The following is a 15,783-nucleotide window of genomic DNA, read 5'->3' as shown; positions in this document are numbered from 1 at the left end:
GGCGGAGGGGAATAGAAAGGGAGAGGGGCTGCGGGGAAAATAAAATTACAATTAAAAAAATATATTTAAATATTAAAAAAACGTCCCGGGGTTTGGGGGTCAGGAATAACCGCGGGGAAAAATCCGGCTGGGATGGAGCGGATTCCGCTTCGCTCTGCCCCAGATCCCGGAACTGTGCGAGGAAATGACAGGATCCCAACAGAAATCCCGGTAATCCCAACAGAAATCCCGGTAATCCCAACAGAAATCCCGGTAATACCAACAGAAATCCCGGTAATACCAACAGAAATCCCGGTAATCCCGTCAGAAATCCCGGTAATCCCAACAGAAATCCCGGTAATCCCAACAGAAATCCCGGTAATTCCGACAGAAATCCCGGTAATCCCGACAGAAATCCCGGTAATCCCAACAGAAATCCCGGTAATCCCAACAGAAATCCCGGTAATCCCAACAGAAATCCCGGTAATCTCGTCAGAAATCCCGGTAATCCCAACAGAAATCCCGGTAATTCCGACAGAAATCCCGGTAATCCCGTCAGAAATCCCGGTAATTCCAACAGAAATCCCAGTAATCCCAACAGAAATCCCGGTAATCCCAACAGAAATCCCGGTAATCCCGACAGAAATCCCGGTAATTCCAACAGAATTTCCTTTATTTTTCCAAATAAATTTTTAAAAAAATTCCTTATTATTCCAAATCCCCAAATTCTGACCCAAATCCCGTTAATTCCAACAAAATCCCGTTAATTCCAACACAAATTCCTTCATTAGGACCCCAATCCCATTAACTCTGGCCCAAATCCTTAAATTCCAACAGAAATTCCTCAATTCTGTCCCAAATCCCAGAATTCTGTCGCAAAACCCTGGAATTCTGCCCCAAATCCTGGAATTCTGCTGCAAAATCCCGGAATTCTGCCCCAAATCCAGGAATTCTGCCCCAAAATCCCGGAATTCTGCCCCAAATCCAGGAATTCTGCCCCAAAATCCCGGAATTCTGCCCCAAAATCCCGGAATTCTGCCCCAAATCCAGGAATTCTGCCCCAAAATCCAGGAATTCTGCCCCAAAATCCTGGAATTCTGCCCCAAAATCCTGGAATTCAGCCCCAAATCCAGGAATTCTGCCCCAAATCCCTGAATTCTGCCCCAAATCCCGGAATTCTGCCCCAAAATCCTGGAATTCTGCAACAAAATCCCGGAATTCTGCCCCAAATCCCGGAATTCTGCCCCAAAATCCCAGAATTCAGCCTCAAATCCCGGAATTCTTCCCCAAAATCCTGGAATTCTGCCCCAAATTTCGGAATTCCGCCCCAAAATCCCGCTCGGTTCTCACCCCAGAGCCCCAAATTCCGAAGTCCCTCAAACCCCAAAATCCCTAAAAAATCCCCAAAATCCCCCAAGGACCCCCCCCGAAATCACCCCCCAAAAATCCCAAAACTGCCCCAAAACCTCCGCGACCATCCCGGGACTCCCCAAAAATCCGCCCCCCAAAAATCTCCCCAAAAATCCTCCCAGGACCACCCAAATCCCCCCCAAACCACTTCTAGACCCCCCAAAATCCTCCCCCAAATTTCCCCAAAACCCCCCCCAATTCAACCCCAATTCTTTAAATCCCCCCTAAATTTTCCCCAAATCCCTCCCCAAATTTCCCCCCAAATCCCCCCCTCCCCCCAGTTTCCCCAAATCCCCCCCTGGATCCCCCAATTCCACCCAAATTCCTCCCCAAATTTCTCCCCAAATTTCCCCCAAATCCCCCCCCCTCAAATTCCCGCCCGATTTCCCCCAAATCCCCCGAAATTCCTGCCCAAACCTCCCCCAAATCCCTCCCAATTGCCCCCCAAATTTTCCCAAATCCCCCCCCCCCCAATCTCTCCCAAATCCCCCCCAAATCACCCCAAAATTCCCCCCAGGATCCCCCAAATTCCCCCCCCCCCCAAATCTTCCCCCAAATCCCCCCAAATCTCTCCCCAAATCCCCCCAAATTCCTGCCTAAAGCCCCCACAAATCTCCCCCCAAATCCCCCGCAGATTTCTCCCAAATCCCCCCCAAATCTCTCCCAATTCCCCCCAAATTTCCCCACACTCCCCTCCCCAATTTCCCCCAAATTTCCCCCAAATTTCCCCAAATCCCCCCAAATTTCCCCCCCCTTCTCCCCTCCCGCCCAGGCCCCGCCCCTTCCCAGGCCCCGCCCCCTTTCCGTTACCCGCGCTCTCCCCTCACGCCGCCGCCGCCATCTTGGATCCACCGACCACGCCCCCCGTCCCAGACCACGCCCCCTTAAAGGCGCCGCGTCCCTTTACGCGCGCCCCCCCCGCCCCGACTCGTGACGTCATCTCGCGACAGCACGGGCGCGCTCACGACAGAGCCCGCCCACAAAGGGGCGGAGCCTCAGGGTACCAAAAGGCGGGGTTTATTGCTGGGGAGCGAAAGGGGCGGGGTTTGTGCGGGGGGCGGGGCTAGTCCGAGTCCGAGAGCACGATGATCTCCTCGGGGTCACACTGCGTTCCCACGCTGGTCTGCGCGCATGGAGGGGAAAATCTGGGATTTTGGGGGGTCCCGGGGGACGGGGGGACCCCCCCGAGGGGAATTCGGGGGAATTTTTGGGGAATTTTTTGGGGGGGGTCCTTGGGGTCTGGGAATCCTCCGGATCAGCAGGAATTTGGGGGAAATTTGGGAATCTCAGTCTCCACCTGACCCCACCCTCGGGAGACCCCAAAATCTCCCAAACTCAACCTGGGAACCCCCAAAACCCCTCTGGAACCCCCAAATCTTCCCCAGGAATCCCCCAAGTTTCCCTCCAGGACCCTCCAAACCCACCAGAATGCCCCCCCCAAAAAAACCCCCCCAAAAAAATCCCCAAATCCCCCCGAAATCCTCCCCAAATCCCCCCCAAATCCTCCCCAAATCCCCCCCAAATCCTCCCCAAATCCTCCCCAAATCCCCCCCAAATCCCCCCAAATCCCCCCAAATCCTCCCCAAATCCCCCCAAATCCCCCGAAATCCTCCCCAAATCCCCCCAAATTCCCCCCAAATCCCCCCCAAATCCTCCCCAAATCCCCCCAAATCCCCCCCAAATCCTCCCAAATCCCCCAAATCCCCCCCAGGACCCCCCCAAATCCCCCCCAAATCCTCCCCAAATCCCCCCCAAATCCTCCCCAAATCCCCCGAAATCCCCCCCAAATCCTCCCCAAATCCCCCCAAATCCCCCCCAAATCCCCCCCAGGACTCCCCCAAATCCCCCCCAGGACCCCCCCAGGGTCTCACCTTGCAGCCCCGGGGGTCTCCCCTCGGGGGCTCCCCTGGGAGGAGCTCACCAGGTCCCCCCCGGGGGAGTCGGCGCGGGTGGAGTCGGGGAGGGGGCTGGGCCGGGGGGGGGGCGAGGGGGGCGCCCCCAGACCCTGCCCCTCCCCCTCCCCATCCGAGCACCCCCCGGGCACCGTCAGGCTGGGGGGAGGGGGAGGGGCACAGGGTCAGACACCCCCCCCCAAAAAAAAAAAAAAAAAAAAACAACCAAAAAAATACAAAACAAAACAAAAAAAAAACACAGCTGAGAACTCCCCTCCCCCCCCCCCGCCAAAAAAAAATTCACTCATGGGACCCCAAAATGCACCTGAGAACCCAAAAAAAACCCACCTGGAACCCCAAAATTCACCTGATAACCCCAAATTTACCTGGGACCCCAAAAATCCAACCTGGAATCCCAAATCCACCTGGAACCCCAAAATTCACCTGGGAACCCCCCCAAAAAAAATCCGACCTGGAACCCCAAAATTTACCTGAGAGCCCCAAAATTCACCTGAGAGCCCCAAAAAAAATCTGACCTGGAACCCCAAAATTCACCTGAGAACCCCAAAAAAATCCACCTGGATGGAGCCCCAAAATTCAACTGGGAACCCCAAAATTCACCTGGGAGCCCCCAAAAAAATCCAACCTGGAATCCCAAAATTCACCTGAGAACCCGAAATCCCTTATTGGAAGCCCAAAATGCACCTGGAACCCTTAAACCCACCTGGGAACCCCCCAAAATCCCCCAAATTCTCCCCCAGGACCCCAAAACTTTCCCCTACATTTCCCCAAACCTCCCAAAAATTCCCTCAATGATCTCCAAAAAAATCCCCCCCGAGGACCCCAAAATTTGCCCTCAAGACCCCCAAACTTTTTCTGCAGGAGCCTCAAACCCCCCCCCAAAAAAATTCCCAAATTCCCCCAAAATTCCCAAATCCCCTTTCAAAAAATTTCCCAAATTCTCTGCCCAAATCTCCTAAATTCTCCCCCAGAAATATTCCCAAAAATCCCCCCCAAAACCTCCCCCAAAAATTCCCCATAATCTCCCCCCCAAAAAATCCCCCCAAATCCCCCAAAAAAATCCCAAAAATCCCCAAAAATTCCCCAAATCCCCCAAAAATCTCCCAAAAAAATTTCCGAAAAATCCCCAAAAATCCCTCAAAAATTTCTCCAACATCCCAAAATCCCCCTAAAATCTCACAAAAAAATCAAAAAAATCCCCAAAAAATTCTGCAAATTCCCAAAAATCCCCCAAAAGTTCCCAAAACCCCCCCAAAAATTCCCAAAAATCCCCCAAAATCTCCCCAAAAAAATCCCCAAAAATCCCCCAAAAAATTCTCCAACATCCCCCAAAATCCCCCTAAAATCTCACAAAAAATTCCAAAAAATCTCCCCAAAAAATCCCCAAAAATGCCCCAAAAATCCCACTAAAATCTCCCAAAAAAACTCCAAAAATTCCCCCAAAATCTCCCAAAAATAATCCAAAAATTCCCCAAAAATCTCCCCAAATAATTCCCAAAAATCCCTAAAAAATTCCCCCAAAATCCCCTCAAAAATTCCCCCAAAATCTCCCAAAAAATTTGCCCAAAATCTCCCAAAAAATTCCCAAAAGTCCCCAAAAAATTCTCCAAATTCCCCAAAAATCCCCCAAAAAATCTGCCCAAACTCTCCAAAAATCTCCCCAAAAAAAACCCCCAAAAATGCCCAAAAAAATTCCCCAAAAACCCCCAAAAATTCCCAAAAATTCACCCAAAATCTCCCAAAAAAATTCTCAAAATAAAAATCCCCAAAAATCTCCCCAAAGAATTCCCAAAAAAAAATCCCCCAAAAAATTCTCCAAAATCCTCCCCCCCCCCAAAGAAAATTCCCAGAAATTCCCCAAAATCCGCCCCCCCCCCACCCCTCCCCCACCCCTCCCCCCTCCCCAATCCCGCCCCTCCCCCCTCACCTGCCCCCCCCGGGCAGCTCCGTCCGGATCCGTTTTTTGGGGGGGGGTCCCGGGGGGGTCGCGGCCCCTCCCCCATCCAGGGAGGTGGAGCTGAGGGGGGAGGGGCAGCGCGAGGGGGGGGAGGGGCGCCTGAGCCCCCCCCGGGAGCCCGGATCGGCCTGGGGGGGGGGAGGGGAGAGGGGCGGGGGGGGAGGGGGGCGTGGCTTTGGGCGTGGCCTCGGAGCCACCGCCCAGGGCGGGGGTGGGGGGGAGGGGAGGGGGTGGGGGAGGGGGGAGGGGAGCGCCCCGGCTCCAGGGGGAAGGGTTGGATTTGCAGCAGGAAAAACTCGGACTGGGAATGGGAATGGGACTGGGAAAGGGGGGGGAGGGGCTCGGGACCCCCCCCCCTGCTCCTGAGCCGCGGGGTGGGGGAGGGGCAGCACCGGGACCCCCGGATCGGCTGCACCTGGGGGGGGGGGGGGGGGGGGGAGGGGAGGACGGAGGGGGGAAGGGGGGGGGGGGGAGGGGTTAGAGAGAGAAGGGGGAGGGGACACAGCCGGGACCCCTCCCCCCCCCCTCCCCCAAGGGATCCCCAAAATCCCCCCGAAAAATTCCAAAAAAATCCCCCCCAAAATCCCCCCCAAAATCTCCCCAGAATTCCCCAAAATTCTCCCCCCAGAATTCCCAAAATTCCACCCAAATTCCCCCCAGAATTCCCAAATTTTTTCCCCAAATCCCCCCAGAATTCCCCAAAATTCTCCCCCCAGAATTCCTGCCCAAAATCCCCCAAAATTCCACCCAAATCCCCCCAGAATTCCCCAAATCCCCTGAAATTCCCCCCAATTTTTCTCCCCAAATCCCCCCTGAATTCTCCCCCCAAAAATCTCCCCCAGAATTCCCAAAATTCCCCCCAAATCCCCCAAAGTTTTCCCCAGACCCCCCCAGAATTCCCAGAATTCCCGGAATTCCCGGAATTCCCGGAATTCCCACCCTGCGCTGCCGTGGCCTCTCTTCCTTCCTCCTCCTCCTCCTCTTCCTCCTCCTCGGTCTCCTCCTCCTCCTTGACCTTCACCCGCCCTTCGGCCTCGGAGGATTCTCCTTCCTCCTCCTCCTCCTCCTCTTCATCTTCCTCTTCTTCTTCTTCGTCTTCTTCCTCTTCCTCCTCCTCATCTTCCTCTTCCTCCTCTTCCTCTTCCTCCTCCTCTTCCTCTTTCTTCCTCTGTGGATGAAGAGTTTGGTTTTTTTTTCTGGGTGGGGTCCCCTTTTCCCACCCTTCCTCCTCCTCCTCCTCCTCCCCCCTCTCCCTTTCCTTCCTCTTCCTTGTCCTTCCTCATTTTCCTCTTCCTCCTCCTTTTCTTCTTTTTCCTGCCCCTCATCCTCCTTTCCTTCCTCCTTGTTCTCCTCTTCCTCAATTTATTCCTCCTCTTCTTCCTCGTCCTCCACCCCATTCCCATCCCCCATCCCCCATTCCCCATCCCCCATTCCCCATCCCCCATCCCCCATCCCCCCATTCCCATCCCCCATTCCCATTCCCATCCCCCATTCCCATCCCCCCATTCCCCATCCCCCATTCCCATCCCCCATTCCCATCCCCCATCCCCCATCCCCCATCCCCCATTCCCATTCCCATCCCCCATTTCCATCCCCCATTCCCATCCCCCATTCCCATTCCCATTCCCCATCCCCCATTCCCATCCCCCATTCCCATTCCCATTCCCCATCCCCCATTCCCATTCCCCATCCCCCATCCCCCATTCCCATTCCCATTCCCCATCCCCCATCCCCCATTCCCATTCCCCATCCCCCATCCCCCATTCCCATTCCCATCCCCCATTCCCATCCCCCATTCCCATTCCCATTCCCATCCCCCATTCCCCCCATTTCCATCCCCCATTCCCATTCCCCATTCCCATCCCCCATTCCCCCCATTCCCATTCCCCATTCCCATCCCCCATTCCCCCCATTCCCATCCCCCATCCCCCATTCCCCATCCCCCATTCCCCATCCCCATCCCCCATTCCCATTCCCCATTCCCATCCCCCATTCCCCATTCCCATCCCCCATTCCCATCCCCCCATTCCCATCCCCCATTCCCCATCCCCCATTCCCATCCCCCATTCCCCCCATTCCCATTCCCATTCCCCATCCCCCATCCCCCATTCCCATTCCCATTCCCCATCCCCCATCCCCCATTCCCATTCCCATCCCCCATTCCCATCCCCCATTCCCATCCCCCCATTCCCCATCCCCCATTCCCATCCCCCATTCCCCATCCCCCATCCCCCCATTCCCATCCCCCATTCCCATCCCCCATTCCCATTCCCATTCCCATCCCCCATTCCCCCCATTCCCATCCCCCATTCCCATCCCCCATCCCCCATCCCCCATTCCCATCCCCCATTCCCATCCCCCACCTTGTTCCCAGCTCTCCGGTTCCGTTTCCGGCCCGGTTCCGTGTCCCGGTCCCGTTCCTGGCGCTGGGCGAAGCGGGCGATGACGTCATCGAGCCGGGCCAGGGCCAGGCGCCGGTTCCGACGGAGCCGCTGGGCGAGCTCGGGGTCCGAGAGCGCCGGGTCCATACCTGGGAAATGTCCCAAAATTGAACAGGTGCACCTGGGAAATGTCCCAAAATTGAACAGGTGCACCTGGGAAATGTCCCAAAATTCAACAGGTGCACCTGGGAAATGTCCCAAAATTCAACAGGTGCACCTGGGAAATGTCCCAAAATCCAACAGGTGCACCTGGGAAATGTCCCAAAATTCAACAGGTGCACCTGGGAAATGTCCCAAAATTCAACAGGTGCACCTGGGAAATGTCCCAAAATTGAACAGGTGCACCTGGGAAATGTCCCAAAATTCAACAGGTGCACCTGGGAAATGTCCCAAAATTCAACAGGTGCACCTGGGAAATGTCCCAAAATTCATCAGGTGCACCTGGGAAATGTCCCAAAATTGAACAGGTGCACCTGGGAAATGTCCCAAAATTCAACAGGTGCACCTGGGAAATGTCCCAAAATTCATCAGGTGCACCTGGGAAATGTCCCAAAATTCAACAGGTACTCCTGGGAAATGTCCCAAAATTGAACAGGTGCACCTGGGAAATGTCCCAAAATTCATCAGGTGCACCTGGGAAAACACAATGTCCCAAAATTCAACAGGTGCACCTGGGAAATGTCCCAAAATTCATCAGGTGCACCTGGGAAAAAATATCCCAAAATTCATCAGGTACTCCTGGGAAAACACAATGTCCCAAAATTCAACAGGTGCACCTGAGAAATGTCCCAAAATTGAACAGGTGCACCTGGGAAATGTCCCAAAATTCATCAGGTGCACCTGGGAAATGTCCCAAAATTGAACAGGTGCACCTGGGAAATGTCCCAAAATTCAACAGGTGCACCTGGGAAATGTCCCAAAATTGAACAGGTGCACCTGGGAAATGTCCCAAAATTCATCAGGTGCACCTGGGAAATGTCCCAAAATTGAACAGGTGCACCTGGGAAATGTCCCAAAATTCATCAGGTACAGCCCGGGAAATGTCCCAAAATTCAACAGGTGCACCTGGGAAATGTCCCAAAATTCAACAGGTGCACCTGGGAAATGTCCCAAAATTCAACAGGTGCACCTGGGAAATGTCCCAAAATTGAACAGGTGCACCTGGGAAAACACAATGTCCCAAAATTGAACAGGTGCACCTGGGAAATGTCCCACAATTCATCAGGGACAGCCTGGGAAAAAATATCCCAAAATTCATCAGGTGCACCTGGGAAAACACAATGTCCCAAAATTCATCAGGTGCACCTGGGAAATGTCCCAAAATTCAACAGGTGCACCTGGGAAATGTCCCAAAATTCATCAGGTGCACCTGGGAAAACACAATGTCCCAAAATTCAACAGGTGCACCTGGGAAATGTCCCAAAATTCAACAGGTGCACCTGGGAAATGTCCCAAAATTGAACAGGTGCACCTGGGAAATGTCCCAAAATTCATCAGGTGCACCTGGGAAATGTCCCAAAATTCATCAGGTACACCTGGGAAATGTCCCAAAATTCAACAGGTGCACCTGGGAAAACACAATATCCCAAAATTCAACAGGTACTCCTGGGAAATATCCCAAAATTCAACAGGTACACCTGGGAAATGTCCCAAAATTCAACAGGTACTCCTGGGAAATATCCCAAAATTCATCAGGTGCACCTGGGAAATGTCCCAAAATTCAACAGGTACAGCCTGGGAAAAAATGTCCCAAAATCCAACAGGTGCAGCCCGGGAAATGTCCCAAAATTCATCAGGTACACCTGGGAAAAAATGTCCCAAAATTCATGAATCTCACCCCAGAAAAAAATATCCTGATTTCCTAATTCCAACAGAAGAAAATTCAAAATTCCTCATTCCCCTCCCCCCGCCCCCCACCTCCCCAAAAATAAAAAAATCCTGATTTTCCTCATTTCCCGCAATGGAAAATCCCAAATTCCTGAATTCCCCAAATTCCCAAATTCCCAATTCCAATGGGTGGGAATCCCAAATTCCTCAATCCCCCAAATTCTCAAATTCTTCAATTCCCCAAATTCCCAAATTCCAACGGATGGAAATCCCAAATTCCTCAATTCCCCAAATTCCCAAATTCCAAAAGGTGGAAATCCCAAATTCCTGAATCCCCCAAATTCCCAACGGATGGAAACCCCAAATTCTGCAATTCCCCAAATTCCCAAATTCCCAATCCCAATGGGTGGGAATCCCAAATTCCTCAATTCCCCAAATTCCCAACGGGTGGAACCCCCGAATTCCTCCATTTCCCAATTCCCCAGTTTCCCAAATTCCCGAATTATCCTGCATTTTCCCTTTCCCCACCCCATTTTCCCATGTTTACCCCATTTTGCCCCATTTTCCAATTTTCCCCATTCCCCCGTCACTCCCAGTTCCCCCAGTTCCCCATTCCCCCGTCACTCCCAGTACCTCCCAGTTCCCCCAGTTCCCCATTCCCCATTCCCCCATCATTCCCAGTACCTCCCAGTTCCCCCAGTTCCCCATTCTCCATTCCCCCGTCACTCCCAGTTCCCCCAGTTCCCCCAGTTCCCCATTCTCCATTCCCCCGTCACTCCCAGTTCCCCCAGTTCCCCCAGTTCCCCATTCCCTATTCCCCCATCATTCCCAGTTCCCCCATTCCCCATTCCCCATCATTCCCAGTATCCCATTCCCCATCCCTCCCCATTCCCCATCCCTCCCCATTCCCCATCACTCCCAGTTCCCCCAGTGCGTCTCACCCGGTCTGTACTGGTCGGTCAGGTGGCTCCCGAAGTTGTAGACCAGGTCCAGGTGTACATTCCCCATTCCCAGTTCCCCATTCCCCATTCCCCATTCCCCATCACTCCCAGTTCCCCCATTCCCCATTCCCCATCATTCCCAGTATCCCATTCCCCATCACTCCCCGTTCCCCAGTCGCTCCCAGTTCCCCCAGTACGTCTCACCCGGTCTGTACTGGTCGGTCAGGTGGCTCCCGAAGTTGCAGACCAGGTCCAGGTGTACATTCCCCATTCCCAGTTCCCCATTCCCCATTCCCCATCATTCCCAGTATCCCATTCCCCATCCCTCCCCATTCCCCATCGCTCCCAGTTCCCCCAGTACGTCTCACCCGGTCTGTACTGGTCGGTCAGGTGGCTCCCGAAGTTGTAGACCAGGTCCAGGTGTACATTCCCCATTCCCAGTTCCCCCATTCCCCATTCCCCATCACTTCCAGTTCCCCCATTCCCCATTCCCCATCATTCCCAGTATCCCATTCCCCATCACTCCCCGTTCCCCAGTCGCTCCCAGTTCCCCCAGTACGTCTCACCCGGTCTGTACTGGTCGGTCAGGTGGCTCCCGAAGTTGTAGACCAGGTCCAGGTGCCTCCTCTCCTGCAGCCGGTTGCCCACCTCCCTGAAGGCCTCCTGGGCCATGTTCTCCATCTGCCGCCGGCCCAGCCCCAGCCCGTGGCGGGCGCTGGCGCCGCGGATCTCGCGCAGGATGTCCGAGTAGTCCGGGAAGGCGTCGGGCCGGTTGATGAAGCGCTCGATGCCGCGGTTCACCTCGGGGTAGCGCGTGCCGCGGAAGCGGATGCGCTGCTCCAGCACGCGCCCCGTCAGGCTGCTGCACTCCTTGAGCTGGCACAGCCGGCGGAAGATGCGCATCATGCGCCGCTTCAGCCGGTTCTCCTGCAGGTACGGCGAGTCCGCGCTGTCCAGCTCCGCCAGGTCCAGCTCCCGCTCCTGCAGCCGCCGAATCTCGCCCGCGTACACGCGCAGCAGGTGCTCCAGGTGACGGATCTGCCGCCGGGAGCCGCGGGCGCGGCGCGGCTCCTCGGGCAGCGGGCGCTGGGAGGAGGCGCCGGGATGCTGGGAGGAGGCGCCGGGATACTGGGAGGAGGCGCCGGGATACTGGGAGGAGGCGCCGGGATACTGGGAGGAGGCGCCGGGATACTGGGAGGAGGCGCCGGGATACTGGGAGGAGGCGCCGGGATGCTGGGAGGAGGCGCCGGGATACTGGGAGGAGGCGCCGGGATACTGGGAGGAGGCGCCGGGGTTGCCGGATGAAGCGCCGGGATACTGGGAGGAGGCGTTGGGGCACTGGGATGGAGCGCTGGCGTACTGGGATGGAGCACTGGTATCGTTGGATGCAGCACCGGGGCACTGGGATGGAACACTAGGATACTGGGAGGCAGCACCGGGATACTGGGAGGCAGCACCGGGATACTGGGAGGCAGCACCGGGGCACTGGGAGGCAGCACCGGGGCACTGGGAGGCAGCACCGGGATACTGGGATGGAACACCGGGGCACTGGGAGGCAGCACCGGGGCACTGGGATGGAACACCGGGATACTGGGATGGAACACCGGGACACTGGGATGGAACACCAGGATCACCGGATGAAGTGCCGGGATACTGGGAAGAGCCCCCAGGGTGCTCAGATGAACCAGGACAATGGGAGGAGCCTTCAGGATACTGGGATGAACTGGTGGGATACTGGGATGAATCTCCAGTGAGATACTGGGATGAACTGGTGGCACACTGGGATGAACTGGTGGCACACTGGGAGGGCTCCCCGGGCTGCGGGGGATGCCAGGAGAAGGCTCCGGAAGGCTCGGCTCCATCGGGATACTGGGACGAAGCGGGCGGGCACTGGGAAGCACTGGGAGGGCACTGGGATGTTCTGTCGGCAAACTGGGAGGCTCCATCGGCAAACTGGGAGGCTCCATCGGCAAACTGGGACGCTCCATCGGCAAACTGGGAGGCTCCATCGGCAAACTGGGACGCTCCATCGGCAAACTGGGAGGCTCCATCGGGATACCGGTCCGTACCGGGCAGGGCGGAGCGCAGGGCCAGGCGGCGCCGCAGCGCCCGCGCCTTGAGCACGGTGCACAGCTCGTTGATGTAAACGTAAACCTTGCGGCGCCGGCCCCGCACGCGCCGCAGCAGCCGGCCCAGAATGTTCCGGAACTCCGCCGAGCCCCGGAAGTCGGGGTGAGCCCGCAGGTGCCGAGAGCTCAGGAAGGGCAGAACCTCGGGGTGCTCCCGGGTCAGGGGAGCGCAGAGAGACAGGAACTGCGGGAGAGAACGCCTGGGTCACACCTGGGTACACCTGGGTCACACCTGGGTACACCTGAGTTACACCTGGGTACACCTGGGTACACCTGAGTCACACCTGGGAACACCTGAGTTACACCTAGGTACACCTGGGTTACACCTGAGTCACACCTGGGTACACCTGAGTTACACCTGGGTACACCTGGGTCACACCTGGGTACACCTGGGTCACACCTGGGTACACCTGAGTTACACCTGGGTACACCTGAGTCACACCTGGGTACACCTGAGTTACACCTGGGTACACCTGAGTCACACCTGGGTACACCTGGGTCACACCTGGGTACACCTGAGTTACACCTGGGTACACCTGGGTACACCTGAGTTACACCTGGGTCACACCTGGGAACACCTGAGTTACACCTGGGTACACCTGAGTCACACCTGGGAACACCTGAGTTACACCTGGGTACACCTGGGTCACGCCTGGGAACACCTGAGTTACACCTGGGTACACCTGAGTCACACCTGGGTACACCTGAGTCACACCGGGGTACACCTGAGTTACACCTGGGCAGAACCTCGGGGTGCTCCCGGGTCAGGGGAGCGCAGAGAGACAGGAACTGCGGGAGAGAACGCCTGGGTCACACCTGGGTACACCTGAGTTACACCTGGGTCACACCTGGGAACACCTGAGTTACACCTGGGTACACCTGAGTTACACCTGGGTCACACCTGGGAACACCTGAGTTACACCTGGGTACACCTGAGTTACACCTGGGTCACACCTGGGAACACCTGAGTTACACCTGGGTACACCTGAGTTACACCTGGGTCACACCTGGGAACACCTGAGTTACACCTGGGTCACACCTGGGAACACCTGAGTCACACCTGGGTACACCTGAGTCACACCTGGGCAGAACCTCGGGGTGCTCCCGGGTCAGGGGAGCGCAGAGAGACCGGAACTGTGGGAGAGAACACCTGGGTCACACCTGGGAACACCTGAGTTACACCTGGGTACACCTGGGTACACCTGAGTCACACCTGGGAACACCTGAGTTACACCTAGGTACACCTGGGTTACACCTGAGTTTCACCTGGACACAGGTGGGACACACGTGGGAAAGCCCCACACGTACCTGGGCACACCTGGAAACACCTTGGGACACCTGAGAGACAGGTGGGACACACCTGGGCCACTCCCGGGCACACTTGGAAACATCTGGGAAAGTCTCAGGCACACCTGGGCCACACCCAGGACACACCTGGGAAAACCTCAGACACAGCTGGGCCACACCTGGACACAGGTGAGGCACACCTGACCACACCTGGAACTACCTGGGACACACCAGAACACACCCAAAGATACCTGAGCTCCACCCAAGAGAGCCTCAGACATACCTGGGCACACCTGGACGTAGGTGGGACATACCTGGCTACGCCCTGGACACACCTGGGAACACCCAGGACACGCACAAACACACCTGGGCACACCCAGGAAACCTCTGGAAACACCCAGGCCATACCTGGGCCACACCCAACCATACCCGGGACACACCCAGAACACAGCTGGGCCCACCTGGGAAAGCCTCAGATGCAGGCAGACCACACCTGGACACACCCAGGCCACACCCCAGCGCACCTGCACACACCAAGGACTCGCACAAACACACCTGGGTGTGCCCAGAGACACACCCAAACAAACCTGGCCACACCTGGGCCCACCTAAACACACCTGGCCACACCTGGGCGCACCCAAAGACACCCGGGCCCACCCAAACACACCCGGCCACACCCGGGCCACACCTAAACACACCTTGGCCCACCTGGGCCACACCCAAGCACACCTGGGCACACTGAGGACTCACACAAATACACCTGGGCGTGCCCAGAGACACGCCCAAGTACACCTGGGCACCCCCGAACAAACCTGGCCATACCTGGGCCACACCCAAACACACCTGGGCCACATCTGAGACCATTTTGGCCACACCTGGGCAGGGTCTCAGGTGCCCCCCCCCTCCCCCCTCACCTCCTGGAACAGCCGCTCGTTCTCCTCCCAGAAGGCCCCGCCCCCGTTCGGGGGGGGAGGGGCAGCAGGGGTGGGGGAGGGGCACTGGGGGGCGGGGTCTCCGTCGTCATCATCATCCAGGACGATGATTGGCTGAGAGGGGGCGGCCATGGGGGCACCGGGAGGGGGGAGGGGCGCAGCCACGAGCGGGGCCTGGGGGGAGGGGAAAGGGGGCGGGGTCAGGGGAGGGGCCCCCCCAATCACCCCGAGCTCCCCTCCCCCACCCGGCATTCCCCTCCCCCACCCCTCAGAGTTTCCCTGCCCCTCCCCCCCCCTCCCCGAGCTCCCAAATTCACTCAAATCTCCCCCAAATTTCCGCTCCACCCCCCCCCCCCTCCCCCGTTCCCCCAAATTTCCCCTCCAGCCCCAACTTCCGCCTTCCCCTCCCCCCGGAATTCTCCCCCAAATTCCGCCTCCCCTCCCCCTCTCGGCCCCCCAAAACTCCTCAAATCCCCTAAAATTCCCCAAACTCCCCTCCCCCCACGCCGCCTCCCCGAGCCCCCCCCACCCCCCTCCAGGCCCCTCCCCACTCCCGTGCCCCCAGACCGCCCCTCCCCCCCCCCGCCCCCCGGAATTGCCCAAATTCCCCCGAATTCGCCCCAAAACCCCCCGGGCCGCCCCCTCCCCTCACGGTTCTGGCCCCGCCTTCTCCCGCACAGGCCCCGCCCCCAGCCCCGCCCCCCGAGCAGGCCCCGCCCCCCCCCGCTCACCGGGCCCGTGCAGCTCCTCCGGCGCCGCCGCCACCGAGCGGCCGAGGCCGCGGAACGCGCAGGACCGGAAGTGCCGCTCCGCGCCGGCCCGGCCGAGCGGGCGCCGCCATGACACCGTACAAAGAAAGGGGCGGGGTCACTCCCGCCGACCAATCGCAGCCCGCCAGCTCATCCGGGGATTGGCGCCGCCGAGCAGGGCGCCGCCATCTTAACGTGCGGCACGCCCCGAAACCCCG

General features: G+C 57.3%; 1 protein-coding gene across 1 annotated transcript; it reads right to left on the bottom strand.

The window, feature by feature from the left end:
- Positions 1-2,399: 2,399 nt before the first annotated feature.
- DAXX (death domain associated protein) lies at positions 2,400-15,778 on the bottom strand. Its single transcript, XM_062512269.1, has 8 exons — positions 15,548-15,778; positions 14,799-14,990; positions 11,035-12,781; positions 7,623-7,789; positions 6,199-6,427; positions 5,230-5,674; positions 3,261-3,440; positions 2,400-2,512 (listed from the first exon to the last, which is right to left on the bottom strand). The coding sequence occupies exons 2-8, from the start codon at positions 14,946-14,948 to the stop codon at positions 2,407-2,409; spliced, it is 3,024 nt and encodes a 1,007-aa protein (XP_062368253.1). The 5' UTR covers positions 14,949-14,990; positions 15,548-15,778; the 3' UTR covers positions 2,400-2,406.
- Positions 15,779-15,783: the final 5 nt, after the last annotated feature.

Source organism: Cinclus cinclus, chromosome 35 (assembly GCF_963662255.1).
Source record: "Cinclus cinclus chromosome 35, bCinCin1.1, whole genome shotgun sequence".
Classification (NCBI taxonomy): Eukaryota; Metazoa; Chordata; class Aves; order Passeriformes; family Cinclidae; genus Cinclus; species Cinclus cinclus.
Note: the sequence above shows the minus strand (reverse complement) of the source record. Positions and strands in the feature narration are given on the sequence as shown.

Bases quoted from the DNA above. Each gene is read 5' to 3' on its own strand.
- DAXX (XM_062512269.1), bottom strand. From the start codon at position 14,948: ATGGCCGCCCCCTCTCAGCCAATCATCGTCCTGGATGATGATGACGAC. The intron at 12,782-14,798 runs GTGAGGGGGGAG...TCTCTCCCGCAG, and splicing joins ACGAGCGGCTGTTCCAGGAG to TTCCTGTCTCTCTGCGCTCC. The intron at 5,675-6,198 runs GTGGGAATTCCG...CCCCCCCCCCAG, and splicing joins AGAGGCCACGGCAGCGCAGG to GTGCAGCCGATCCGGGGGTC.